The 27,537-nt window shown below is 50.5% G+C and overlaps 1 protein-coding gene across 1 annotated transcript in view; it reads left to right on the top strand.

Moving 5' to 3' along the window:
• The window catches only part of LMCD1 (LIM and cysteine rich domains 1), a 56,741-nt gene extending 31,680 nt beyond the window's left edge, over window positions 1-25,061 (top strand). The window contains exons 3-6 of the mRNA XM_005695648.2: window positions 3,776-4,031; window positions 8,631-8,960; window positions 22,093-22,308; window positions 24,410-25,061. Of these exons, the coding sequence (XP_005695705.1) occupies window positions 3,776-4,031; window positions 8,631-8,960; window positions 22,093-22,308; window positions 24,410-24,568 (961 nt within the window). The 3' untranslated portion in view covers window positions 24,569-25,061. The remainder of the gene's footprint in view (window positions 1-3,775; window positions 4,032-8,630; window positions 8,961-22,092; window positions 22,309-24,409) is intronic.

Genomic DNA, 27,537 nt, shown 5'->3' with positions numbered 1-27,537 from the left:
CCTCTCTCCGCTTCTGGCTCTGCTGCTGCCTCACCCCCACAGACCAAAAGTGCCCTCACCAGTCTCCTTAAAGAAGGCGTCTCCGCCATGCCTGGCACTTAGAGAATACTATTGGTCACGCATGTGCACACGTGCTCATTCGCTCATCATGTTCGAGTCTGCATGACCCCGTGGACTGTAGCCCGCCAGGCTCTTCTGCCCATGGGATTTCCCAGGCAGGAATGCTGCAGTGGGTTGCCGTTTCCTTCTCCAGGGGATTTTCCGACTCAGGTCTCACGGCTCACTCAGGTCTTTCCACGTCTCCCGCGTCACTTGCGTTGGCAGGTGGATTCTTTACCACTGAGCCACCTGAGAAGCCCGTTGGTCATGAAAAAATGCTCCAATTGCATAAAACAAGCAACCCGTTCTCATGAGAATGAAAAGAAAAGCCTTCTTGCATTTGCTACCTACCATCTTTAGGGTGCTAATTTATCTTTAGAGATAATTGCCCGGAAGTTATCATTGAGTGTGTTGATTTTACGATGTCCCAAATGACATGCAAAATGCCGGGCTGGATGAAGCACAAGCTGGAATCAAGATTGCCGGGAGAAATATCAATAACCTCAGATATGCAGATGACACCACCCTTATGGTAGAAAGTGAAGAGGAACTAAAGAGCCTCTTGATAAAAGTGAAAGAGGACAGTGAAAAAGCTGGCTTAAAACTCAACATTTAAAATAGTAAGATCATGGCATCTGGTCCCATCACTTCATGGCAAATAGATGAGGAAACAATGGAGACAGTGACAGACTTTTTCTTGGGCTCCAAAACCACTGTACCACCATCACGCTGATGGTGACTGCAGCCATGAAATTAAAAGACACTGGCTCCTTGGAAGAAAAGCTATGACAAACCTAGATAGCATATTAAAAAGCAGAGACATTACTTTGCTAACAAAGATCTGTATAGTCAAAGCTATGGTTTTTTTCAGTGGTCATGTATGGATGTGAGAGTTGAACCATAAAGAAAGCTGAGCACCAAAGAATTGATGCTTTTGAACTGTGATGTTGGAAAAGACTCTTGAGAGTCCCTTGGACTGCAAGGAGATCAAACCAGTCCATCCTAAAGGAAATCAGTCCTAAATATTCATTGGAAGGACTGATGCTGAAGGTGAAGCTCCAGTACTTTGGCCCTCTGATGTGAAGAGTTGACTCACTGGAAAAGACCCTGATGCTGGGAAAGATTGAAGGTGGGAGGAGAAGGGGACAACAGAGGATAAGATGGCTGGATAGCATCACCGACTCGATGGACACGAGTTTGAGCAAGCTCCAGGAGTTGGTGATGGACAGGGAGGCCTGGCGTGCCACAGTCCACGGGGTCACAAAGAGTTGGGCACGACTGAGTGATTGAACTGAACTGACTGAAATGGCAGCCCACTGAATGCAAGCTGGAAGCTTCTCCTCAAATAATGCTTAAAAGGCTGTCTTTTCTTCTCCTGAACACCACACTGCCCACCATGCGTTAAAAACAAGAAGCAAGCCTTGCACTGAAGAAACGTGTTTAACCTTCTATAGCCCGCTGTCCTCCAGACTCGTCACCGATGAGCGCTTTCCACGTGCCACATCCTGACTCCCGGGGGAACCAGTCCAGGCAGCAGAACCACCCCAGAGTGGATGCAACTCGTGTGGCCCACCCTGATTCTACCTTGCATTACAGTTTCCACCCGCGCGTCTCTCTCTCTCCCATCCCCACTGCAGTCGCCTTGAAGGCTGCGACGGGGCCTCCTTCTCTTCATCTCAGGCTCCACCTCAGCACTGCCAACAATGGGGGCTGGATGGTTGTCTGCCGTGGAGGGAGCTGCCCTGTGTATTGTAAGATGTTTAGCAGTGACCCTGGCCTCTACCCAGACGCCAGAGCACCCCACTGGGACGATCAAAAATGTCTCCGTGGTTTAGTCGCTGAGTCATGTGCGACTCTTCCGACCTCATGGACTGTAGCCTGCCAGGCTCCTCTGTCCACAGGATTCTCCAGGCAAGAACACTGGAGTGGGTTGCCATTTCCTTCTCCAGAATGTCTCCATGCTCAGCCATAAAAAAGAACAAAATAATGCCATCTGCAGCAACAGGGATGGACCTAGAGATCGTTGTACTGAATGAAGTAAATCAGACAGAGAAAGACAAATATCGTATAATGTTGCTTAAATGTGGAACCTAAATAAAAAGGTACAAATGAACTTATTTACAAAACAGAAATAGAGTCACGGATGTAGAAAACCAACTATGGTTACCTGGGGATAAGGTTGGGGGAGGGATAAACTGGAATACTAGGACTGAGATGTACACACTATGATATATAAAGTAAATAACTAATAAGAACCTGTATAGCACAGAGAACTCTACTCAGTACTCTATAATGGCCTATGTGAGAAAAGACCCTAAAACAATCTTTAAAAAAGAAAAAGAGTGGATATATGCCCATCCATATGTTAAAACTGATTCACTTTGTTATACAGCAGAAACACAACAGTGTAAATTCACTGTACTCCAATAATTTTTTTAAAAAGTGTCTCCAGATATTGCCAAATGCCCCCTGGGGACAGTTCTGACCGTAGTTGCGAACCACTGATGGAGAGCATCAGGGTAAGCTTCCCAGAGCCCCACAGTCAAAATTTGTGCTAACTGATTAAATGCATCAATCTCCTGAGTTTTGAAGAGAAAAGGAGGCTTCCTCTGAGCAGGCCTGGCTGTGAAGCGCTCAGGCCACTGCCCTGACATCTTCCCACCGAGCCCTGCCCCATCCCACCATAGGTCGTGGTTCAGCTTACTTGACCTAACCAGCTCTACATCGCGTGTGTTCCAGCATCTGAGATGCAGCCTGCCTAAGGGGACCCGGCCAGCAAGGGAGGGGAGCGCTTTTCCTCTCACTCTGGGAATTCTGGATAGCTAAACCTTAACAGCATGACACAAAGCTGCCAACTGCTTTTGTTTTTAATTGTCAGAGGGAAGCATCAGGCTTTCAAGTCAGCCTATGAAGCCTCCCCAGGACACTTTTTCTTCTTCCAGCCCCAAGACGAAGGCTTGCCAATGGATGTCAATCTCTCTAGCCCGAGGGGTTTAAGCTCATCCTCTTTCCCCCCAGGTCCTGTCCACCAGTTTCTTGAAGAAAATTTCCAGCTGTATTTTAACTTCAGGATGAGTGCTAAAGTGTTTACAAATTGCTGAAGCTCTGAGACTCATGAATCTTGGGAGACAATTTCAATAATTCTTTACAGCAAGAATCAGCAGACTTTTTAAAATAAAGAGCCAGATAGCAGATATTTTAGGCTCTGCAGGCCTCTGACCTCTTTTGTAATTACTCACTTGCTGTTGCCACCCAAACACAGCTACAGACCACTAAATGAATGGGCATGGCTGTGTTCCAATAAAACTTTATTTACAGAAGCAAGTTGTGGGCCAGGTTCAGCCCAAAGGCTGTGAAGATTCCTGACCTAGAACATCTCCAATGATGAATCAGCCTTTGCCACCCCAATGCGGTGGAAAATTTCTCAAGAGAAAAATTGTGCTGTTCTTTTTACCAACAAAAGTCATACCAAATTCCCCAGAGATTGATAGGAAGACATTGAGGTGCTGATTCCAAAGGCCTTTTGGTCTCCGGTTACCATTTGTCTGCTGCTAACCTTTTCAAGTTACTAAAGTTAAACTTTGCGCTTGCTTTCCAAAGCGTAGATGCTGCCAGCGGGAGACTCTGCGTCTCTTTTCTGGAGGTTGATCTCACTTGTCCCCATCCCACCCCTCAGGAAAATATGCAAGTCATGCAGATGCAGCCAAGAGGACCACTGCTTGAGCTCTGACCTGGAAGACGATCGGAAAATTGGCCGCTTGCTGATGGACTCCAAGTATTCCACGCTCACAGCCCGGGTGAAAGGCGGGGACGGCATCCGGATTTACAAGAGGAACCGGATGATCATGACCAACCCCATTGCCACAGGGAAAGATCCCACCTTTGACACCATCACCTACGAGTGGGCTCCCCCTGGAGTCACCCAGAAACTGGTAAGACAGCTTCCTGCAACCAAGTGGTTATTTCCTTTCTCTTGTAAATAGGAGTCATACCATGGGTTCCTGAATGTCAAAGACAAGGGAACACAGGTGCAAGATTATAAGAATGGTAGGAATAGCTATGGTTTCATAGCTGCTCCTACCTCTGGGATCTTGAAGTGAAAACTATCTGGGCCTCATTTTTCCTCATCCATGAAATGGGTAGAGGTGTTCATGGGAATTCCAGCTGCAGTACACAGTTGCTTATGGTTCCCTTTGGGCTCTCTGCTTCTGAATAGAGGATGCTTTATCCTTCAGAATTCTCAGAGTGCTTGTCTTCATGCGCAAGTTGTTCATTTTCCCTCAAAGTGGGCTGTGATGTGCCTTTTGCAAGCCTAGGGGAGAACACAGGAACACTCCTCTCTTCTCCCTAACCCCTGGGCTTGGAAGGGAGTTATGCCAGTTTACTTTACATAACTCTGGGGAAATGGCACCCAGAGAAGGACAAGGCCTAGAGAGAGCAGGTGACTTGCACAAGTCAGCCCCCTTCAGCTTCCAACTAAAAGGACCCAAGGGAAGTCCCCATGAACAGGCCTTACCCCAGACAATTAAGTTGGGAAGCTCCAGACAGCAGGGTCAGAATCATCAGACACGAGAATTTAAATGAACATCCCACGCAGGTCCCTTCAAGACCCAGAGCAGTGGACTAGCGCCCCTCAAATTTCCACAAGTGCAGAAACTATCTGGAGAGCTTGCAGAAACACACCCAGCAGGCTCGGGGCTGGCGTGCCAAGCTCTCAGGTCATGCTGAGGCTGCCAGCTCCTAGACCACACCTGAAGTAGCAAGGACCTGGGTGATTTCTGCAGGTTAATGAGATTTTTAAAAGCCCTACAAGGTTAGCAATGCAGACCTGCCACTGAATCCCATCCCTCCTGGGAGAAAGAAGTGCCTTTCCAGTCCTGTGTGGCCTGGCCCTGCAGGCTTCTCCCGCAGCTCCTGCCATGCCCCCTCACTCAGTACCGGGCAGTGCGCTGACCTGCCTTCCTGCCCTGGACCACTCTAGGCTCCTGCCCTCCTCCGGGTTTGCACATGCTGTTTCCTCTACTCGAAACATCCTTTCCTGGCTCTCTGTATAGCTGGGTCCTTCTGTCAATCAAGTCTCAGACGGGCCTCACCACACTACCCCATCTACAGCTGATGTCACTCATCCCACTAGATATTTTTCTCCCTCTCTCCATTCTCCATGGTCTCCTTAGAAGATCTTTTTTTTAATTTATTTATTTTTTATTGAGGGATAATTGCTTTACAGAATTTTGCTGTTTTCTGTCAAACCTCAACATGAACAGCCATAGGTATATCCTTAGAAGCTCTTATTTCAAGCTGTCCTTGTCTCATGCAAGCCTGTGCGTCATTATCACCCAGAGCATGTGTACACGTGTCCTGTGCATGGTGCATCCTTTGCCTCACACTGCACAGAGCGTGCAGCGGGCTTGATGAGTATTTGTGCCCAGGTGACCTCCCAGCCAGTTACACACCATGTATGGTCAGTGAGTGGGCTGGACCTGCTCCGTAAAAATCCCTGTGACTGGCCCACAAACAGAAGCACAGGAATTGAGAATAAATATCAGGAAACCTCTGTGGCAACTGACACCCAAGTGCGTGATGGCCAAACAAAGCTCTCGTGTGCGCAGCCTCCCGTGGCCTGAGAACCGTCTCACCAGGCACAGTGAGACCACAGATCGTCCTGCAATTCAAACCACCCAACAGAACCCCCAAGCAAACCTTGATTCTTTACCATAGAAGGTTCAAGTCTGGAGTTTAAGGGAGGAGGGGTGCAGAAATCCCTTCTAGATAAAGCAAAGAGAGACAAAGTTCTGGTTTTTTTTTTTTTAAGCTTTGCTTTTTGAGAAGCATACTTTCAAAGAACACTTCAGAGATGCCTGAGCTTAGCCACCTGGTGAGGCAGGGGTCAGTTTACCTGTGAGGGGACACAGAATGGTTCACTGCCCTTTGCCAGCACGAGGGGATAGGCAGGGGCAGGTCAGGGGCCACAGAGGGAGGCATTGAACAACAGCAGTGCTGGGTTCCGGTGGTTCCAAACACAGGTCTGCCTCCAGCGCCCGGGCCCGGGTGAGCCATCACTGGGTCTCCAAGATGTTAGTGGAAACTAAAGCAAGAATCTCATAAAAGAGCCGGCTGTGGGCGACAGGAACTGGCTGGTGAAAACCTCAAATGCTTCAGCCCCAGCCTAATCAGAGGAAGGCATCGTCGGGCCGTGATTAATGCCGGCTCATAAAACCACACGGGATAAAGGCCCTTCTGTCTGCCCTGTGTCTGGCCTGCCTGAGCAAGTCGCATTTCTGAGATTGGATGACTCTCCTCCCACTCACCCTTCCAACTTTTCCTTAAATTACCAAGTGATCGGGACTGACTACATTTTGGAAATGGCCTGAATCTTGCTCTTTATCACCCTTCCCAACCAGAATAAAAACCAGAGAAATTCTTGAGCTTTTAAAGACTAAAGTCATGATAAACCTAATTGCTAGTATTTATTGAGTACATACTGTGTGCCAGGCGCTACGCTAAGAGCTATACATGCATGGAAAGTGTTAGTTGCTCAGTTGTGTCTGACTCTTTACAACTCCACGGACTATGGCCCACCAGGGTCCTCTGTCCACGAGATTTCCCAGGCAAGGATACTGAAGTGGATTGCCATTTCCTACTCTAGGGGATCTTCCCAACCCAGGGATAGAAGAACCCAGGTCTCCAGCATTGGCTGGTGGATTCTTTACCGTCTGAGCCATGGCGGGTGGCGGGGGGGGAGGGGGCGGCATTACTGCTCCCATTTTACAGAGGAGCAAACAGACGCTGGGGAGGAGTCCATGCAGGACTGGCACTCTCATGTGCCATCGTCTACCCCTGAACCCAGGGCAGACACCACTGCTCAGCCTCCCACTGCTCAGTTTCCCACTGAGCCCTACTGGGCCTCAGCATCCTTCTCAGCACCGCACTCTAGGCTGCCAGGACTGACCAGGACCGCGTGGAATGTGAAGCCCATTTACCGTCCTTGCCTGACAGCTGGAGAAGATAGAAAAAGGAAAACCGGGACTGGGTCTTCTGACCTCGGAGCCTGTGTGTGTCCTACTGCCCAAACCTGGGAAAGAGCACCTTTCTCCTCCACTCTTCTCTCTGATCTTTTGATTTCTCTCCTGGAAAAGCCTGATTCTGGGAACCTCTTCCCCAAGAATTCTCTACCAGAGAGCAAAGCACCAAATGATTCAGAAAGGTCATCCAGTCTTAAACCAAAGATTGGTCTAGGACCTAAAGCAGTCTTCCCAACTGACCTGAGAAAAGGCCTCTTGCTAACGGTTTTGGGAACGTGACCTTGGTTGGCTTCCTGGAGAGATCGCTGATTCTGACCCAATCTCTCTTTCCATCGCCCCCTTCCCACGTCCATGCCAATTGATGGCAACTGTCTGAGAGCTATGTTGAGGTGGGTTCTGAGACCCTCATTGGGGTTGATTATTAATGTCTGCCGTGTGTAAGTAGGGAGTGGTAGCATAGGCCTCAAGCCAGCCAGGATCACGAAACACAACCAGATGCTGGGGCCTTGTCAATGCAGAGGCAGAGAGCTGGTACCCAGCTGGGGCTTTAAGCTGCAACAGGAAAAGTAGGTCTCTATCTCCAGGATGCCAGCCAGGCACCCCTTAGCTCTGCAGGTCACACACACAGTCTCAACCACAGGGTTGATTTATAAAGTCGAGCAGGGAGGGGTGCAGGCCCTAGAAGGTGGGAGCCATGCAGAGATCCAGGGCCTGGGCATCCTGGCACCAGGCAATGCTTCCACAGAAGGCAGCAGCCACGGCCATGGGCATCAGGCCATCCAGCGGGAGGGTTAGGGTCAGGGTTGGGCACAGAGGTGGAAAACAGAGGATAGACAATTTGCGTTTCACACTTTCTCAAGCTGTGTGGCCTTGACCTTTATCTCCCCATACCTGGGACCCACCCAAGTATAACATTTCTACTCATTTTAAAGAAAAGCAAGCCAGCAAACTAATGAAAGGCCAATCAGACAGTTATCCATGGCCATATGTATAGTTAGATGGCCTACCATCTATCCCAGCCATATCAGTGTGGAAATGTTATTGACCTGAGACCTTGTTGATTCTACTATTAGAAGGGGCCTTTGCATATTTTAAAATTAATAAACCATGAAATGCCTTCTGCCTATAAGGATTTTAATTATACTTTGCTAAGAAAAGCGATTTTAAATGAGTTTTTTTAATGAGAAGCATTGCCATGAGGTAAATGAGGTAAAAATCTTCAGTTTTTAAGGAAACAAAATCCCTGTTGCAGAGCCAGCAGATGTGAAATGAAAGTCTACTGAAATTATCCCGTTCTCATCAAGCATGTGAAGCTGCAGTTACGACTTGGGGGAGAGTGGAAGCTTGCTCAGGCCTCTCGTGGGTGTTCCGCCAAAGATTCACCCCTTTTCTTCCTTGAGACTAATCCTTGGGTTCTCCAAAACCTGGAGGAGCCCAGGTCTTGCCAGGGCTCAGATTTCCCATGCCCGGGTGCATGGGAATCACGGTGCTGGGCCTCCCCCTCCGCAGGGCCTGCAGTACATGGAGCTCATCCCCAAGGAGAAGCAGCCGGTGACCGGCACCGAGGGCGCCCTCTACCGCCGGCGCCAGCTCATGCACCAGCTCCCCATCTACGACCAGGACCCCTCTCGCTGCCGCGGACTTTTGGAGAACGAGCTGAAAGCGATGGAAGAGTTTGTGAAGCAGTATAAGAGCGAGGCCCTGGGTGTGGGCGAGGTGGCCCTCCCCGGGCAGGGCGGCTTGCCCAAGGAGGAGGGGAAGCAGCAGGAGAAGCCTGAGGGAGCCGAGACCGCCGCCCCGACCGCCAACGGCAGCATCGGTGACCCGTCCAAGGAATATGTAAGTCTGTCCCACCCCTCCGTCCATCCACCCATGCATGCCTCGGGTCTGGATGAAAATGCCCAGGTGGGGGCTGCAGGGTCAAGACCCCAGCTCCAGGCCCTGTTCCTTCATTCCTGCGTTCATCTATGGTCGTGGTCCAGAGGCAGGTCACAGACAAGCAGAGCCTACCAGCTCAGAGGAAGGGCACCTCTCCTTGCTCGATGGTGAGGGTGGGCTTGGGGGAGGAGGGGAGGCCCCCTCTGGCCTTGCAAGAGTCACTAGGAGTCCCCTGGGCCTTTGGGCTCTTCATGGGAGGCCTGTGTTGCCTTCAAGAGGTAAGCATGCCCTATAAGAGGTGAGAGTCTCAGAGCACAGCAGTCAAAGGACTGAATGAAGTGCCAGGTGGCGATGGTGTGGTACTGGGGGGCTGGCAAGGTCAGCGGAGCCACATTTCCTGAAGAGTCACGCCCTCCATCCATCCATCACTCAGGGATCCATTAGCCTGTACTGTCTGCCGAGATCCAGGAAATTAAACAAGCAGAGGACCCTGTCCCCATACTGGGATGTCATAGACTTAAGACTTTACTCCAAGGGCCATAGAGAACAGTGGTGGGCTTGAGACTGGGGGCCATGTGGGGCTATCTGCTAAGTTTCATGGGACTCCAACCCTAACCCCCATCAGTGAAGAGGCCCTGTGACTCTACGTGACATTTGGAAATACAAGTCCCAATCCATCAAGCAAATCACCTGCCTTGCTGGCAACAGGCAAGAGTCACCCACATGAGCCAGGAATCCCAGGGAAATGCCCACCCAAATGATGCTGTCACTACATCAAGAAGGGGGTCTCTCTTCTCTGTAGTAACTCACATTTGCTATCCAAAACCTGCGTTCTGTCTTTCCAACGCCCACCCCATGGGCACATTCATTTGGGATTGCTATCCAATGAACTCGAAGACAAAAGAATGAAACTGATTTTCGCTAGCACAAAGTAGTGCTGGTGTTGAAAAGACCTGTTTCTCAGGAAGAATTCACACCCCAGGAGTTGATTTTTAAAAATTACATGCAGTGACCATGTTTTCAGAAGCCAGCCCCTCTCCAGCCCTGCTCTCTATCCGCCCTCCAGTAGCCATCGCCTCTTAACAGCTAAGTACTGCGGAATTCCAGATTGAAAGGCAGCTTCTTGAAGTCTGTGACATCTCCCAGTTACCATTCCCAGGAGAGAAATGCTGATCTGAGAACGTATTTCATCCTGGATTCCACATGTTTGGACAGCGTGGAAGTAGGGCAGAGGCAGCCTAAGATCCCAGGTCCTTGGCAACAGTCAGCTCTAGAAAATAGCTCTGACACCTTAGAAGCTTTTAAGCAAGACCAGACAGTAAATAGGGGATCCACAGGAAGGTGATATTGGGGGGTGGGCTGGTTAGGGAAGACAGACTTTTCCTTCCTTAGTAGTTGTTGTTAAGCCGCTAAGTCATGCCCAACTCTTTGTGACCCCATGGACTGTAGCACGCCAGGCTTCCCTGTCCTTCACTATCTCCCAGAGTTTGTTCAAACTCGTGTCCCTTGAGTCGATGATGCCATCCAACCATCTCATCCTCTGTCTCCCCATCTTCCTCCTGCCCTCTATCTTTCCCAGCATCAGGGTCTTTTCCAATGAGTCAGTTCTTCACATCAGATGGTCAAAGTATTGGAGCTGCAGCATCAGTCCTTCCAATGAATATTCAGGATTTATTTCCTTTAGGATTAACTGGTTTGATCTCCCTGAAGTCCAAGGGACTCTCAAGAGTCTTCTCCAGCACCATAGCCCGTTCCTTTTCCTAAACCTGATCTTAATTAGATAACTAATTGTGTCACTGGTAGACTCACTTCCGTCACCCCCTCTAGACACTGAGGTCCTGTCTTGTCCGTCTCTGTAACCTAGGGCTACAAATCAAACCACCCCATCTCTGCAGCAGGTACCACTGATATACAGAGAAGGTGCTTGATAATTATGTGATGCGTGAATGAACGAGTGCTGAAACTAAATTGATCCTCTAAAGACGGGGACCACTTGGGTGGCTGTTTTGCTTGAGAGGACAGTGAGATTTCGCGTTTACATGCCTTAATCATCTTCTGTGTGCTGCATGCTACGTTCACTACTTTCAGGTCTTGGATTAATTCAGACCGTTACCTGGTGGTCACAAGCCCCCTATTATAGGTGGGACTTCCCAGGTGTCACAAGTGGTAAAGACTCCACCCGCCAATGTAGGAGATGCGAGAGAGGCGGGTTCAATCCCTGGGTCGGGAAGATCCCCTGGAGGAGGGCATGGCAACCCACTCCAGTATTCTTGCCTGGAGAATCCCATGGACAGAGGAGCCTGGCAGGCTATAGTCCACGGGACTGCAAAGAGTCAGACATGACGCTTTGCACACATGTGTTGCAGGGGAGGACTCAGGGATTCAGAGAAGATAGGTAGCTTGTCTGAGGCCCCATTGTTTCTGGCGGGGAGGGGGTGGGCAGACTCCGGATCTGATACTCTTTCTACGGTGTGATGCTGAATATAAAACCCTGCCTGTTATCTGTATTTAACTCAGTGTTTATCTCCTCAAAGCCAAGGAGCAAATTCTATTAAGGTAACTAATATCCTGCCAGGCTGTAGACAGTGGGTCCCTGGCAGCCCCAACCCAGGGGGCAGCATATCAAGGGGATGTGGGTGCTGGCCGGCCTGTGTGCTGGGCTCCTCTTGTTCTCATAAAAGGGAAGCAGGACAGCCTCCAAAGCCAAATGTCAGGCACAAACCTGACTTTCGCTCCCCTGAGGAGGGATGTGAACTTGGCTAGAAGCCATCGGGGCATTCAACCTAAGAACCCGGGTACAGGGAGGACGCATAGAACTGACATTCGAAATCAGTGATGCGTGAAAGAGGAGGCAAAAAGAAGGACATGTGACATGCAGTACACTGGAGCTACGGTTGTAACATACCACGCTTTGTCAGCCTGACGGTGAGCGTCAGGACTGTTGCTGGCAGCTGCCATTCAGTGGCCTTTGCTGAACCAAGGACAGTGCTAAGCAGGGGAGCATCTGATGTAGAGCTCCCAGCCACCCAGCCACAGGAGGTGAGGCTGTGGGGTTCAAACCAACCTCTGTCAGCCCCCAAGCCCATCTTCCTGTTTCCCAAAGCGTATTGCCCAGAAAGCTCATGGATATGAAGCTATTAAAGGGCCATGTGGCCATGTAAAGGGGACGTCAGAGTGGACAAAATGAACCGGGTTTCTTTCAGGCTGGACTTCTCAGAGCCTTCAGAAGACTATGGCAATGTCTAAAAGCACCTGGCACCCTGGCTAAAATCCAGCAGCCTGGGTCCCAGCCCAGACTAGCGGGTGCAGGTGGGGCCTGAGTATCTGCATTTCCAACAAGTCTCCAGGCTGATGCCAATGCTGGGCTAAGGGCCACCCTTTGAGAACACTGCTATAGAGGATTGAAAATGACCTGATGTATAAACTCAGCCAAAACGATATCGCCAATCTGTTAACACAGTGAGGGTCCTCCAGACGCTAACCTAGGCGTGTTCTAGACGTGTGCGGCCTCCCCGCCACGCCCGACTTTGGGTGTCCAGCTTTGAGAACACTGTCAGCACTCTCAAGTTCCTTGAACTGGCCACGGGGAGTTCAGGGAACAGTTGCAGATAATGCAGGCCCCCACTCTCTCCCGGCCCTGATCGCCCCAGCTGGGACCTCACAACACTCTGCTCTCAGCAGCCAGAGGCCAAGAGCCCTGCTATCTGAGCTCCCGCAGCCTGCGCCCCACGGCTGTCCTCCCCGGTGCTCGCTCGGCTCCGTCCTGAGGCTAGGCAGCCTGTTACAGTGATGGCCTTCCTCGGAAACCTTGGGAGGATCCCAGACCGTGACAACCCCAGGGTCGGACTGCCGACTCCTCCCTCCACCAGACTGACCAGACCAGAGGAGCATTCCCGCCAAAGCCTGTTCCAAGGCATCCTCATCCGTATGGAATCCCCGCCCACGGGCTGAGTGCTGCGTGAAGCCGGAGAGCGGCGGCATGGCGGGAGCAGCAGGTCCCTGGAAGCGCCACCGTGACGCTGTGCTTAGGAGAGGTGGCAGCATGGGAAATGCCCATGAGAGTCAGCCCTCTCCATGAGGAAAAGTCACACAGGAAAATCCCAGGTTCCAGCTTGCCCGCTGTCGCTCTCAAAGCAGGCCCTTTAAACCACTGAGGCCAAGTAACGCCCCCCCAGTATTCAGCCTCCCTCTCTCTCCCTGAGTTGCCCCACTACGTGTGCCTGGAGTGGGCAGGAGGGCTGTCATTGCACAGCAGTCTCATTCATCTCTTTGAATCACCCGAACAACCGGTGAGAGAGGGTGGGGTTGTTGTACCCATTTTACAGATGTGGAGTCTGAGGCCTGGAGAGGTTAACTGGCTTGCTAGTGAGATCCCAGCCAAGTCCTTCTGCGTCACCACCCTGTGGGGTCTCGGCAGGGTGGGGACAAAGCAAAGGCACGTGCACTTCTGTTTGTTGGTGTGAGTGGTGATATGTGGACTCACTGACAGCCCAGCCAGCAAAGAATCTAGGGGCAAGCCAGGAACAAGGGAAGGGCTTGTCTGCCCCACTCCAATCCCATCTGCCATGGGTTCCCAGGGGTCTTGGGGGCTTTGAAGCATCCCATGGTCAGGGCGCTGCCCACCCCAGCAGCCTGGACTACTCCACAGCCGCAAGGCATGGCCCCGCATCCAGCTCCCAACCCCTCCCACCTGGATGGATCCCACAGACACCGGACCTTGATGTGCTGACCGTGAACGGCTCTACCAGACCATTGCCCTGCGTTTACAGAGCCTACTGGATATGTTCTCAGAAATTAAATATACAGATTTCCTGGGCATGGTCATCCTGCCCAGGAATTTCCTCTCTTCTCTACACCCCAAACTTGTAACCAAAGAAAGAAGCAAGCAAGCCAGGACATAGCATTTAATGTCATCTCCGCCCTTCCGTATTTTTCATTCTTGCCAGGAGCCCCCCAGCTCCTGCCTCACAGGCCAGGCCATGGCCCCAGAGAAGATTAAAAGGAGAACAGACTGAAAGAAGCGAAGACATTTCTGGAAGTCGTAAAGATGTGTTCCTCAGGTCCCAAATGAGAGTGGACCTCCCCCGACTGTTTCCCCACAAGAATGCACAGAGGAGGGACCGGAGGCCTGGTCCCCTCCCTCCCGTGAGCCGGCCTCGCAGATGGAAACTTACAGCAGCTGGCAGCTCAGCCCAACTCCAGCCCCGATGGGGACATATTTGTGGGCAAGGGACTTCCAAAGCTTGGTCAGAGCAGATGTTTGGCTTGTGGGCTGGCAGGAGAGCCAGTCTCTCTCTGCACACTTGAAACCACCACCCCATGCCTGAGAGCCCCATCTGAGCTGAGGACTGAGGGTCAAAGGCCCAAGAGGCAGCCCTCCCAGTTGCCATGGTTACCAGGCTCCTCCACATCCGCCTGCCTCCTCCTTTACGGCGGAGATATTTTAATGACATTAAAGGAGATTTTTCTTTTCCACAGAAAATTCCTTTCATCCCACTTTTGATACTATAAATACTTCTCCATGTTGCCACATAAGGCTTCACAAGTATCTTGCCCTGCCCTGCCCCCCTTGAAGTGGGCTGCGTAATAGTCCATTGACTAAAACAGGGCTTTTATTTTCCTGTTGGAGGTTACTCGGTGACAGTGATGACACGGAGGGTGGTGGTGTCTGCCACTCACTGATGACCTGTGTTGTGCCGAGCACCACACCAGGGGCTTCTCGTGGCTGTTTTATTCAATTCTAAGAATTACTCGACAAGATAGACTCCCCTCAGCAGCCAGTCGTCTAACTGGTGAGCACTGAAGCCAGAACTGGAGCACGGGCCAGCCTCACTCCAAACCCTGCACAGACTCCAAACAACGGAAGCTCCCGCACTTCCAGAGCTCCCAGGGGCCTGGGCACCACGTGAGGCTGCTGCAATGGAGATGGCCCCATGTGAGCCTCGTCCCCACTCTCCCCCTATAAGGATACGCTTGTCAAAGGGGGACGCAAGAAGACCCCAGGCTGACAGCCTCTCTTCCAAATGTGGCATTTAAGAAGACTCTGTGGCTCCCACCTCCCCCTTCAGCAGACCACCAGTGAGGGAGACTTGGTTACACACCTGGCATTCTACCTTGCTTGGCAAAGCGCCCCCTCCCCAAGGACCTGGCTGAGAAGATGTGGGAGGCAAAGCACGGGGTGGCTAAGCACTTCCCAGCATCAGGGCCCGCCTTGTGTCACAGAGGAGAACACTGAGGCTCAGACAGGTGGCTGAGTCATCCAAGGTGCCCCCAAGATGAAGCAATGCTGGGACTTCGTACAAAAGCCCAGAACCCTGACCACCACGCCTGCACCATCCCAAGCAGTCTGCACCTGAAGGAACCCGGGAAGATGCTGGTGTGGGGGCCCGGAGCACAAGGAGCTGAAGATGCCCGCCACAACACCGGGCCAGGAAAGAGAGCAGAGATGGGGCGTGGAACCAAACTACTCTGGGATGCACGAGGTTGCAAAGCCAAGATGGTGAATAATCGCCATAAGAGGAAATGGGGAGATGCTGTTTATGAATAAATTGTTGAGTATTTGTGTTGGAGGGAACCCAGCGCCTGGACTCAAGGCCCTTGTGTTAATATTTACTGTGTTATAGTGGCGAGCTTTTCACGAGGTAATCTGAGTTTAGACTGGGGAGGCCTTTGGATAAGAGCCTTCCAGAAGGGAAGGGCATGATTGGGGCAGAACTGCTGGCCACCCTGACGGAGAGGCTGTGGCTGGTTTGGAAGGTTCTCGGTGTCTGCAGACTCATCTCTGAAGGCTAGTGTGTCTCGTCCCTGGAGGTAGTTCTCTGGCCGTGGGACCTGGGGCCACTGGCCTGGACCTGCTGTTTCCTGAATCACTTTGTGTGTGGGTTACTTCCACTTCAGAAGCCTGAATGACTCTGCGTGCCCATGTGTGCTGGTTCTGTTACCTGGGGCCCCACAGCAAACCCCCCCAGGAGGCAGCAGCTCAGAGCACTGATGTCTGTTTTGCTCACAAATCAGCAGTTCGGGCAGGGCTCAGTGGCCTAGCCTGTCTCCGGCCATGATGCTGGGAAGACGGAGAGGGCTGGGGCTGGACCATAGCAGGGCCCTTGGCCTCTCCCTCTATCTCTGTGTTTTCTCTGCGTAGTTGCCCTAGAAAGGGGGCCTCAGGACTTTTTCCCAGTCCTCTGCCTCTGCCCCCACCAGAACTCACAAAGAAGAGTTGGCGGAAGCTGAGCTGCCTTTTATGTCCTGCCTCGGGAATTGACAACATCCCATCTGCCACATTCGGTTCTACAGAAATGAGTCACTAAGGCAGGACCCGTGTGAACAAAGGAAACAGACACCCACAGGTGGGAGGAAGGTCCACAGAGCTGCCAGCATCATTTCCACACATCACAGTGGATGGAACCCAGCCCTACAGGGTCTGAGCTTTGGAGGCAACTGAATTTAGCATGCTCCTGTGCTTTCTCAAAGCAGGTGTTTACAAAGACCCAGAGTACAGAATAGATAAAAGCCTTTCATTGAGACCCTTGTGATAAATACTTTCACCTTTTGAACAGGGACAGGGCAAAACTTCAGCGTAAAGAGACATTCACGGGAAAAACATCATGTATGTTCTACTTATGATGGGTCTGGGGACTTCCCTGGTGGTCCAGGGGCTAAGAATCCATGCTCCCAATGCAGAGGGCCTGGGTTTGATCCCTGGTCAGGGAACTAGACCCCCCCCGTGCTGCAACTAAGGGTTTGCATGCTGCAACTAAAGATTTCAAGGGCTGCAACGAAGACCCAGAGGAGCCAAATAAATGAATACATATTCTAAAAAAGAAAAGAAAAGAAAAGAAAGGTCCGTGCTGCAGCTCCTTTCCCCAAGGGATGACAGTCTGAAAACTAGGTCACATGGCAACCAGTACATGGACAGATTCCCATGAGGAAGCTCTGATTTTAGCCAGTTGGGAGTCTGAATGAGAACCCACTGACATGCCAATGATCAATGTTCTTCTCTGCTCCTTTTAACCCAGTCCCAAAGGACTTCTACTGGACCATGCTGTCTCCTCCAGAGGGGACATCGCCTGGGAATGACTATTATTGAGCTTTCTTCAGAACAGTGTAGAACTGAAGCATCCCAGGAATTCAAACTGGCTTTTGCGCCAACTGAACCTTACTGGTGATGTCATTTTTGCTGAGTTTATATATAAGGTCATGTTTAAATTCTCTATGACAGTGGTTCGTGAACTGTGGTCCCCGGATTACCCCAGCATCCCTTAGGAGTCTGCAAATTCCTTCCCCACTCCCAGATCTACTCATCAGACCCTGCAGCGTCGGAGAGGTGCCGCACCTCCCTGTCTGGAACCGGAGAGCACGGTCTTAGAGGGGGTACGATGGGAGAGGGAGACGAGCAGGCCTGCCAAGCCAGGGACTGGTTGTAGCCGCGTCTGGGGTAGTGACAGGATGGAAGTCGCCTGACTCAATTCTCTGGCCTTGTACAGAGAAAGAGAACAGACATGGAAAAACACAGAGCCCACAGGTGGGAGGAATGACCTCCTCACACTCCATGTGCTCATGGTCCTACTGAAAGGAACCCAAGCCTTCAAACCAGAAGCAGATCCTGCCTGAGACATCACTGTCATCTTAGGAAATGGATTTAGCTCCTCCAAGCCTCAACTTTTTATAAATAGGGCTGGGTAGGGATGACAGTCGGAGAAGGCAATGGCAGTCCACTCCAGTACTCTTGCCTGGAAAATCCCATGGATGGAGGAGCCTAGTGGGCTGCAGTCTATGGGGTCACAAAAAGTCGGACACGACTGAGCGACTTCCCTTTCACTTTTCACTTTCATGCATTGGAGAAGGAAATGGCAACCCACTCTAGTGTTCTAGCCTGGAGAATCCCAGGGACGGAGGAGCCTGGTGGGCTGCTGTCTATGGGGTCACACAGAATCGGACACAACTGAAGAGATTTAGCAGCAGCAGCAGCAGGGATGACAGTAGATTTTTAGCTAAGTAGTACTAAACCCTTATAAAGTTCATTATTCTAGGATCTCACTTAATCCATGTAAGAGGCCTGTGATGTTCTGAATATCATTAGTAGTATTTTCCATTTGACGGATGGAAAAAACTAAGGCACAGAGAGGTTGGTTAACTTGCCCAAGGTTACACAGCTAGCCACCCCCACCCCCAAGCATCCACTGCAGTTTAGAAACTGTAATCCTCAGTGCCGAGGATGATAGAATAAGTTTATGCAAAGAAAGGCAGACCCCGGATCACAGGACCCAGGCAGGCTGGGCCTTTGGACTCTTGGGTGCCAGGATGACCCTGGTGGCTGAGGGACCACCAGATTGATAGCACCAGGACACTATCAGATCTCTCATCCTTTGAGACCACAGGGAAGGGGGCATGGGAAACAGTTCAGAGGCAAGAAGAAATTGGTTCCTGACGCATGCTGACAGGACTTACTAATCAAACATCATGTTTTCATAAAACGGCAGTGACACTGTTTGCTTTAAAAAGGATCAGCTTAAAAGAAAAAGGACTGGCTACTGGTAATAATGGGGTGCAGAGCAGGAATGCTGGGGGACAGCGAGAGAAAAGACACTCCCCAAAGAGGCCCTGACAGAGCCCTTTCAGACAGTGCTCCCGAATTCTCTCCCACGGCATGAACCAGAACTCGGCACTCTTGGCTTCCAGAACCAGCACGGGCTCCCCATTACCTCCACAGTGAGGTCCCAACCCACAGTTCAGAGTCACCCAGACTGCCTCTCTGACTCACAGCCCTCTGCTTCCTTCGGTGGGTCGCAGGCACCTGCCAGTACCACCACTTCCCCCCGCCCAGACACACCCAGGTGCATTTACATCCCTTCCTCTTCCCACCTCTGTGTTAGCAAAACAGCTGGAAATTAATTTGAAGTTGGGAGCCCCACTGATGTTGCCTGGTGATGCCTGACCAGGCATGATGGATGGGCAGAAAGCCCTTCTGTGTGGGAGAAAAGGGGCTGGAAACTTCATTCTGTGAAATATGGAAAGACAGATGGATAGGAAACTCACTTGGTTCTCAAACAGTCCTCACCAGACAGCTGACACTTCCCAGCCTTGCTTAAGAGAAGTGACAGTCAGTGAATGTGGGTCCGTTATCTGGGTTTCCTGTGAGGCCGCACAGGTGGCTCAGTGGTCAAGAATCCACCTCCCAGTGCAGGAAATGTGGGTGCAGTTCCTGGGTGGGGAAGACCCCCTGGAGGAGGAAATGGCACCCCACTCCAGTGCTCTTGCCTGGAGAATCCCATGGACAGAGGAGCCTGGCGGGCCACGGTCTGTGGGGTCGCACAGTCGGAGACGACTGAGCGGGCACGCACACGCAGGCTCTGATGAGTTCCAGGTGAGCTGGGGCTCAGTCACGTGCGAAGGGACAGGGTTTCACTCTGGGGAGGAGCTCACACACATCATTCTTGTGAGCGTAAATGAAACCACAAAGCCAGTATGGTCCAAGGCACGTCGTCAGGCAGCCAGGACTAATTAATCAAACACATTCCTATCTGGGCACGCGCTCAGCCACGGCTGTGCTTAGGGACCACTCTCAGTACATGAGCTTATTTTTGTCACTTGGTTTTCTTTCCCTGATTATCACCATTTTAATTTTGTTTCTTCTTCATTTAAAAGAATATATTAAGCATACAATTAAAGCATATAAATAAGACAAAGTGTTTAGGCTTTGAATATATGCCTACTCATCTTTACATAGCAAAAAATAAATAATCTCTATTTGGGCTGACATATAATTAGTGCTTAGTAAGACAGTATGTTCATTTCAAGCCATGGGTCAACAAGCATTTCTATAGAGGGCCAGGTAATCAATTAATTAGGTGTTATGGGCCAAGAGTTAAAATCAGTGATATCACATAAGAACTTTCTGTGGCAAGAGAGAAAATAAATGTCCACAACTTTTTGAAATTCAAAATACAGTAGGATAATTAAGACAGGCTTTTACAAGACGTTGCATTAGTCAACTCGGGCTGCTATAAAGAATATCATAGACCAGGGGGCTTAAACAACAGAAATGTGTGTTTTTACAGTTCTGGAGGATAAAAGTTCAAGCTCAAGGTGCTGGCACAATTGGGTTCTGGTGAGAGCCCTCTTTCTGGCTTGTAGAGGGCTACAAGCCCACCTCACATGGCTTTCCCTGTGAGTACTCCCAGAGAGAGAACAGCAGAAAGAGAGCCAGCCATCTCTGGTCTCTCTTCTTCTACGGACACAAGTCCTGTCTGATTAAAGCCCCACCCTAATGAGCTCGGTTAACCTTAATGAACTCCTTAAAGGCCCTATCTCCAAATACAGTCACACTTTGGGGTTCAACATATTAACTGGGGGAGGTGAATCATTCAGTCTGTAAGACAGGTCTGCTCATGAAAAATGGAATTCTTTGGGGGCAGAAAAACATGCCACTAAATTGGAGTTCAAATGTAACATGCATTTGAAGCTGATGGTTCCTACAAGAGCAGGCAGAAGCCGTGTTTGCCGTAGTTGGGCCAGCACTGATGGAAAGGCCACATAGCGGAGTAGAAGGAACCTCGGGCTTGGGGTCAGGCTGGGCCTGTGCTGAAATCCCAGCTTTGCCTCCCGTCAGCTGTTGCTGCTCGACAGTGACTGAATCTCTGTGAACCTGGGTTTTGCCGTGTTTGGGGGGTGGAGGGAGGGGAAGGGGGGGAGCAGGACATACAGGTCTCCCTAAAAGGAAAATAACTCGAGAAGGGAAAGTAACTCTCTTGGGTTTCCATAAGGGTGTCCATCAGGAGAGAAAACACCCAAGCATAATACTGGATATACACCTGCCCCAGGTGTATCCAGTATCACCCTCATCACTGGAGTTCTGGGGAGTGGGCGAGAACTCCAAAACAACTGGAAAGATGTTACAGATTGAGGATGCCGTCTGGATAGGATGTGATGAGGACAGCCGTTTACCACTGTGGTAAATACCAAATATTTGACCAGAACCTCTCCACGGTTATTAAAAACAAGGCGAGTCTGAGAAACTGTCGTAGCCCAGAGGAGCCTAAGGAGACAGGGTCGCTATCCATGATGCAGGATCCTGGATGGGATCCCAGAAGAGGAAAGGGGCCTTAGGAAAAGTCGAAGCACATTTGGAGAAGGTTTGGACTTTAGTTAATAATAACATATCAGTACTGGTTACCTGATTGTGACGAGTACACCATATTCTTGTAAGAAGCCAAGCAAGCAGGACAGTGGGTGTGGGGTCTGCAAGAATTCTCTGCACTAGCTGCAAATCAAAAACTTCTAAAATTCTAAGTTTAGTAAAAGGCAACCCTGCACAGGTAAAAGATTCATTCAAAGTGCAAGGTGGACTGGTGGGTTTTACTGTGTTGAAAACAGGGATGAAAGGCTGGTTGATATGGTTTCAGACTCTGCATTAACTTGCTTCTGAGGAACTACCACTTGTCAAATTTTGATTAATAGCAAAGAAAAATAGTTCAGTTATCTGGAAGGGCTATTTAAAAATGCCCTCTTTTCTTTTTCAATTCCTCAGAAAACCACATAATGCAAAAGATGAAAAGTTAAAGCCGTCACAGGAAGTGAGAAATTCTCTACTGAGCCAGTCATTAGAGGGCTGCAAAAGTGTAAACAAAGCCACACTCTGGCTCCATGTTCCTGTTTTGGAAAATACAGTTATTTCTAATCACAAATATTTATATTGACATGTTGTTGGTTTTCTATTTTTAATGCATTAATAAGTAGTTATTTAACTTTTTCCTAAGTTATAATTTCTCATATGGTAAATACCATGAGCTGTTAACCCATATGAACAGAAACTCTTGGAGGTTCTCAGTAGTAATTTTAAGAGTCTAAAGACCCTGAGAACAAAATATGTGAGAATCACTGTACTAAACAAATATTCCAGTCCTCACAACTCCCTGCTAGGCAGGTAGTATTATTATTCCACTTTGCACATGAGGAGACTGAATAGCAGAGAGGCACCATAACCTGCTCAAGGTCACCCAGGAAGCAGGGGACTGGGGTTGACACTGGCACCCAGGTCATGAGGCACTCCTGACGACCTTGTGTCCTGGGGCTCCGCCCCCGCCCTTCCTTCCAGGTCTGTGAGCTCTGCAAGGGGGTGGCCCCCGCCGACAGCCCTGTGGTCTACTCAGACAGGGCAGGCTACAGCAAGCAGTGGCATCCTGCCTGTTTCGTGTGCACCAAGTGCTCCGAGCCGCTGGTGGACCTCATCTACTTCTGGAAGGACGGGGCACCCTGGTGTGGCCGTCATTACTGCGAGAGCCTGCGGCCCCGGTGCTCCGGCTGCGATGAGGTGAGGACCTGTGGGGGTGGACGGTGGGGTAGGCGTGCCTCTGACTGCAGGAGAGGACCCCGAGGCCCAGGAGGGTGTGGTTTCACCAATGATGTGATCCACACGTAGGAAAACTGGGGCTTAGAGCCCCCTTCACACTCTTGGCCTCTGTTTTCCCATCTGCAAAATGGGCAGAAATTAGTTCCTGCCCCCAGGTCTGTTGGGATGCGTGGGACACAGAGCACCTGTCAAATCTTATCCTTGGCAAGGGCCCCGGCACTTAGTGAGTGCTCAGAACATCATGGGGTGCGCCCTGAGGCAGAGAGAACACGTTCACACCTGGCTCTGCATATGGGCCCCTAACTCCTGTGTCGCAGTTTTATCACCTACAAAATGGGAGGGTAACAGTGCCCACCCCGTGCAGTTGCTGTGAGGGCAAACGAGATCATGCCCGAAAATGCTTGGCACGGGCCCGACCTAGTGACTGAAAAAATAGAAGCTGCCGTGAGTCTTAGAATCAGGTAATACACGCTGAGACGACAGTACTATTGTAGCATGTAGTGTCAACATAACACAAGCCAACAGTCAGAGACGCTAGGAAAGGGGTGCAGCTCTCCAGTATGGGTCCAGACTAGAGGCACTCACAGGTGTGTGAACAGTGACAGCAGCAGTCATGACGGTAGCAGCTACTGTCTGCATGCCCTCGGTGACGGCAAACTCGCTACCTTCGCCTTTGGCACACATGAGGGTCAGAAATGCCTTCTTCACTTTGAGCTAGGATCTCCGCCTCCCACCTTCCACTTGTTGCTCTCTGTGAGAAGTTCAGTTCAGTTCAGTTGCTCAGTCGTGTCCGACTCTTTGCGACCCCATGAATCTCAGCACGCCAGGCCTCCCTGTCCACCACCAACTCCCAGAGTTCACTCAGACTCGCATCCATTGAGTCGGTGATGCCATCCAGCCATCTCATCCTCTGCCATCCCCTTCTCCTCCTGCCCTCAATCCCTCCCAGCATCAGGGTCTTTTCCAGTGAGTCAACTCTTCGCATGAGGTGGCCAAAGTACTGGAGTTTCAGCTTTAGCATCATTCCTTCCAAAGAACACCCAGAACTGACCTCCTTCAGAATGGACTGGTTGGCTCTCCTTGCAGTCCAAGGGACTCTCAAGAGTCTTCTCCAACACCGTGAAAAGTTAAGACCCTGTAATCCTCCTACATCGTTAACTGTGTGAGCAAGAGCATTAAGAAGGGAAAAGGGCTGTGAGCAGGCCTGGGCCCCGGCTTACATTTTAAGGACCACAGTATGCTTGCGGTAACCCCTCCTCATCCTAATGTGCTGTAGACTTTTACGTGATGTGCTATTAACATCTTACAACACCCCTTTAGGGGGAGGGAATCACTATCTGCATTTGACATCTGAGGAAAGTGTAGCTCAGAGGGGTCAGTGCTAATCACACAGCCTTGACCTTGACTCTGTTACCTTTCTGAGTACTCCATCTGCAGCAACACTTGGAACACTCATAAAACCCCCTGGGCCAGGTGGTATTTATATCCCCATCCTGCAGATGTGGAAACTGAGGCACAGGGAGGTTGAGAAATTTGCCCCTAGTCATGCAGCTGTTATGTATTTAAATGAACATTCACACCTTGTCCCTGTTTGACCACGAGATGAGAAGGCACATTGAACCAGTTTGCTGTTCCCCTCTCTGGTTCCTCACCAGATCGCACAGATGTTCCAAAGTTTACTTTGTCCCAAGCCCAAGTAACGCTGGGTGTGCCTACTCTTGCAGACTCACCATTGGCCACTTGGCAGTAGTGAGGTGGTCTTCACCAGCTCAGAGCACAACTGGGCTTTAGATTTGACCCACAGAGCATCACAGATGCCAGATTCATAAAACCTGCCAATAGTGGAGGATTGTTGGGTTTTTTTTTTTTCCGTCCGAGATGCTAAGATGCAACCATGATCTTCATCAAATACTATACTTACTGCCTGAGACTTATGTCAGGTTTCTCCACTGAAGCATTTAAAGGACAAAACAAGAATGGGGGTGGAGGGGCCACCATCTCACATGCCCTGTCTCCTCGAGATAGAACCTGAGTTGTACGTCTTCTGCTTCCCCTCCGCCAGATAATCTTCTCAGAGGACTACCAGCGTGTGGAAGACCTGGCCTGGCACCGAAAGCACTTTGTGTGCGAGGGCTGCGAGCAGCTGCTGGGTGGCCGGGCATACATTGTCACCAAGGGTCAGCTCCTGTGCCCAACATGCAGCAAGTCCAAACGCTCCTGAAGGGCTGACTGCCCACGGCCGGAACCCACAGGATCCTGCTGAGGAGGGGAACCCAGTGTACCAGGGCCATCCTAAGGGTCTGGCGAGACAGCCAGCAACAAAAACGTCATCTTTTTTTTTCAGTGGGAATATATATATATACACATATGTTCTAGGTTGGGTGGTGATGGATCCTTCAGGGTCAATAGTTTCAAAGCCAAAGATGTTCTGAGAAGTCTTAGGATGCAGTTGTTTTGTCGTTGTTGTTTCCTTGCCACCAACAAAAGGCATCCTGCCAGGGCTCTAGGAGGAGTTTCCCAGAATGCAACTCTGAGCGATCAAATCCTGTGGCTGTAGGGTGTGCGTGCTTCCCTGTGAGTGTGGAGGCTCCTCCAGGAGCAGCCTGGGATCCCAACGATCTTTTGCTGCCTCCTTTTCAAATGGAATTTGAATTTTAAATAAAAAATAATGTTGGCATGATAAATACACCAATAAAAGTTTTATGAAGTTCGCATACACCTTGATTTCATTATTTCTACGTGGCCAGCATTTCAGGTTATCTGTTTTGCCCCAAGACCCTGAATGCTGACGCTGGTGGCAAAAGCCTCGGAAACGCTGGCGCGCCTCTTCTTCAGCTGTGTCTCGTCAGACTTCTTTGGGGACTGTAGGTCCTCAGGGCAGGACCCCCATGACCCAGTTCCAGGTAGCCCCAGGGCACTGATGGAAATGAGAGTGCTGTTTCACGGCAACCTAAAAGCAGCCTCCTAGAAACTTAGGAGCAGCAATTCAGTGCTCTCAGAGCTGAGGCAGGTGATGAGTGAGCCCCTCTGGGAGTGAGACCAGGTAGAGTGTTCAGAAAGGGCCACCTAAGCTCAACCAATGGGTGCCACGTGGGACGTGGTGGCCAGTGCAGGCCGACCTGAGGAAATGAGGACTTCATGAGAAATCACTCCCTGTTGTAAATGCTGCCAACCAAACAGACTAGCTCATTGGCTAGTCTCTCTTTTATGACCTCGGTGCACTTACAGCCTCCAAATTCATTTCCTTCCCACAGTTCAGTTCAGTTCAGTTCAGTCGCTCAGTCGTGTCCAACTCTTTGCGACCCCATGAATTGCAGCACGCCAGGCCTCCCTGTCCATCACCAACTCCCAGAGTTCACTCAGACTCGCTTCCATTGAGTCAGTGATGCCATCCAGCCATCTCATCCTCGGTCGTCCCGTTCTTCTCCTGCCCCCAATCCCTCCCAGCATCAAAGTCTTTTCCAATGAGTCAACTCTTCGTATGAGGTGGCCAAAGTGCTGGAGCTTCAGCTTTAGCATCATTCCTTCCAAAGAAATCCCACAGCTGATCTCCATCAGAATGGACTGGTTGGATCTCCTTGCAGTCCGAGGGACTCTCAAGAGTCTTCTCCAACACCACAGTTCAAAAGCATCAATTCTTTGGCGCTCAGCCTTCTTCACAGTCCAACTCTCACATCCATATATAACCACTGGAAAAACCATAGCCTTGACTAGACAGACCTTAGTTGTTTCAGGAAAAAAAAAAAAAAAAAATTCCCTCTCTCCTGGGGATTAAGTGTAAAAAGACCCGAGTCTTAGTAGCTCACAGTCCAGTCAGCCCTGGCCTCTCTTTCTTCAACTGCCCATCTGTTGCCCAGTGTCTGTGCCTTCACTACCCAACTTCCACTCACACCATCTTGGCTGCAATAGCCCCATTCACGGGCTCTGCAAGCTCGATGAAGCTATGGCCACGCCCTTCCCAGGTGGTCCTCTGTGTCCAGCTCCTCTCTCCAGCCACCCTGCTTCTCTTCCATATCCACCTTTTCAAAGAGAAGCTTCCAGATGCATTCTTCCTGCCTCCCAGTTGCCTCTGAAGAACAAAGTCCTCACCCTGACATATAAGTCCCTCCAATACTTGGCTTAACTGTCTTTCTGGTCGTAAAACCTTTCTTCCTCTAGATTTCAATTTCCTTCTTTCTCTTAAACATTCAGGAACTCCTCTGGATCAAGACCTCCCCATCTCCCCCCATCCCTTTCCTGTGCTGGTTCCTTGAAGGCCAACTCCTCCCCACTGAAATTCTGTCCTAGAAGGTGCTTCTGAAACATAACCTTCTTCTCAGCCCTTCCTGTAGCACCAATGGAATAGTCACTCATACATTCCCGCATTCATTCATTCACAAATATTCACTGAGCACTAGAGTTCCAGTTCCTCTGCTGAGTACAGGTGGGGATGGTGCTCACAGAAAGAACAACGCCCCTGGACTTTACAGTCTGTGCAGGAAATGGGCCTTGGGCAAATATTCCCACAAGTAGATTTAAAAGTACTGCTGCTATAGATGCTATAGCTTCCCAAGTGGCTCAGTGGTAAAGAATTTGCCTGCCAATGCAGGAGTCACAGGAGGCGCAGATTCCATCCCTGGGTCAGGAAGATTCCCTGGAAGAGGAAATGGCAACCCACTCCAGTATTCTTGCCTGGAGAATTCCATGGACAGAGCAGCCTGGCAGGCTCCAGTTCATGAGATGGCCAAAGAGTCAGACACGACTTAGCAACTGAGCACGCGTGCACGTACACGTGGATACTATAAAGGTGGTGGTGGGGAAACGTGTCTCCGTAAAGCAAATGAAAGAGATTGGGCCTAATCAGGGATGTCTGGAAAGGTGCTCCTGGGAAAGCGACATGTGAATTGAGATCTGAAGAGGGAAAGGAAGATGCTAAAGCTGGATTCCTGGGTGGCGTGTGCAAAGGCCCTGCAGCTGAAGCAGCCCCAGTTTATTCAGCACCTATTTATTGCTGTTGGAGACAGTGGTGACCACAGTCCATGGAAGGTGTGGCAGGTCCAGAGAGGGAGCACGGATGCTGAGGCACAAGGGGGTCGTCAGCTTTGTGGGCAGCAGACAAGACCCGTCTCTGTCCTAAGAGCAATAGGAAGCCTGCAAAGAGTTTTCACCAGGGGTTGGTGATGGCTGGGCAGAGAGACCATGGGATACATG

Source organism: Capra hircus, chromosome 22 (genome assembly GCF_001704415.2).
Source record: "Capra hircus breed San Clemente chromosome 22, ASM170441v1, whole genome shotgun sequence".
NCBI lineage: Eukaryota > Metazoa > Chordata > Mammalia > Artiodactyla > Bovidae > Capra > Capra hircus.
The sequence above is the reverse complement of the archived record's forward strand: the minus strand, read 5'-3'. Positions and strand labels throughout refer to the sequence as shown.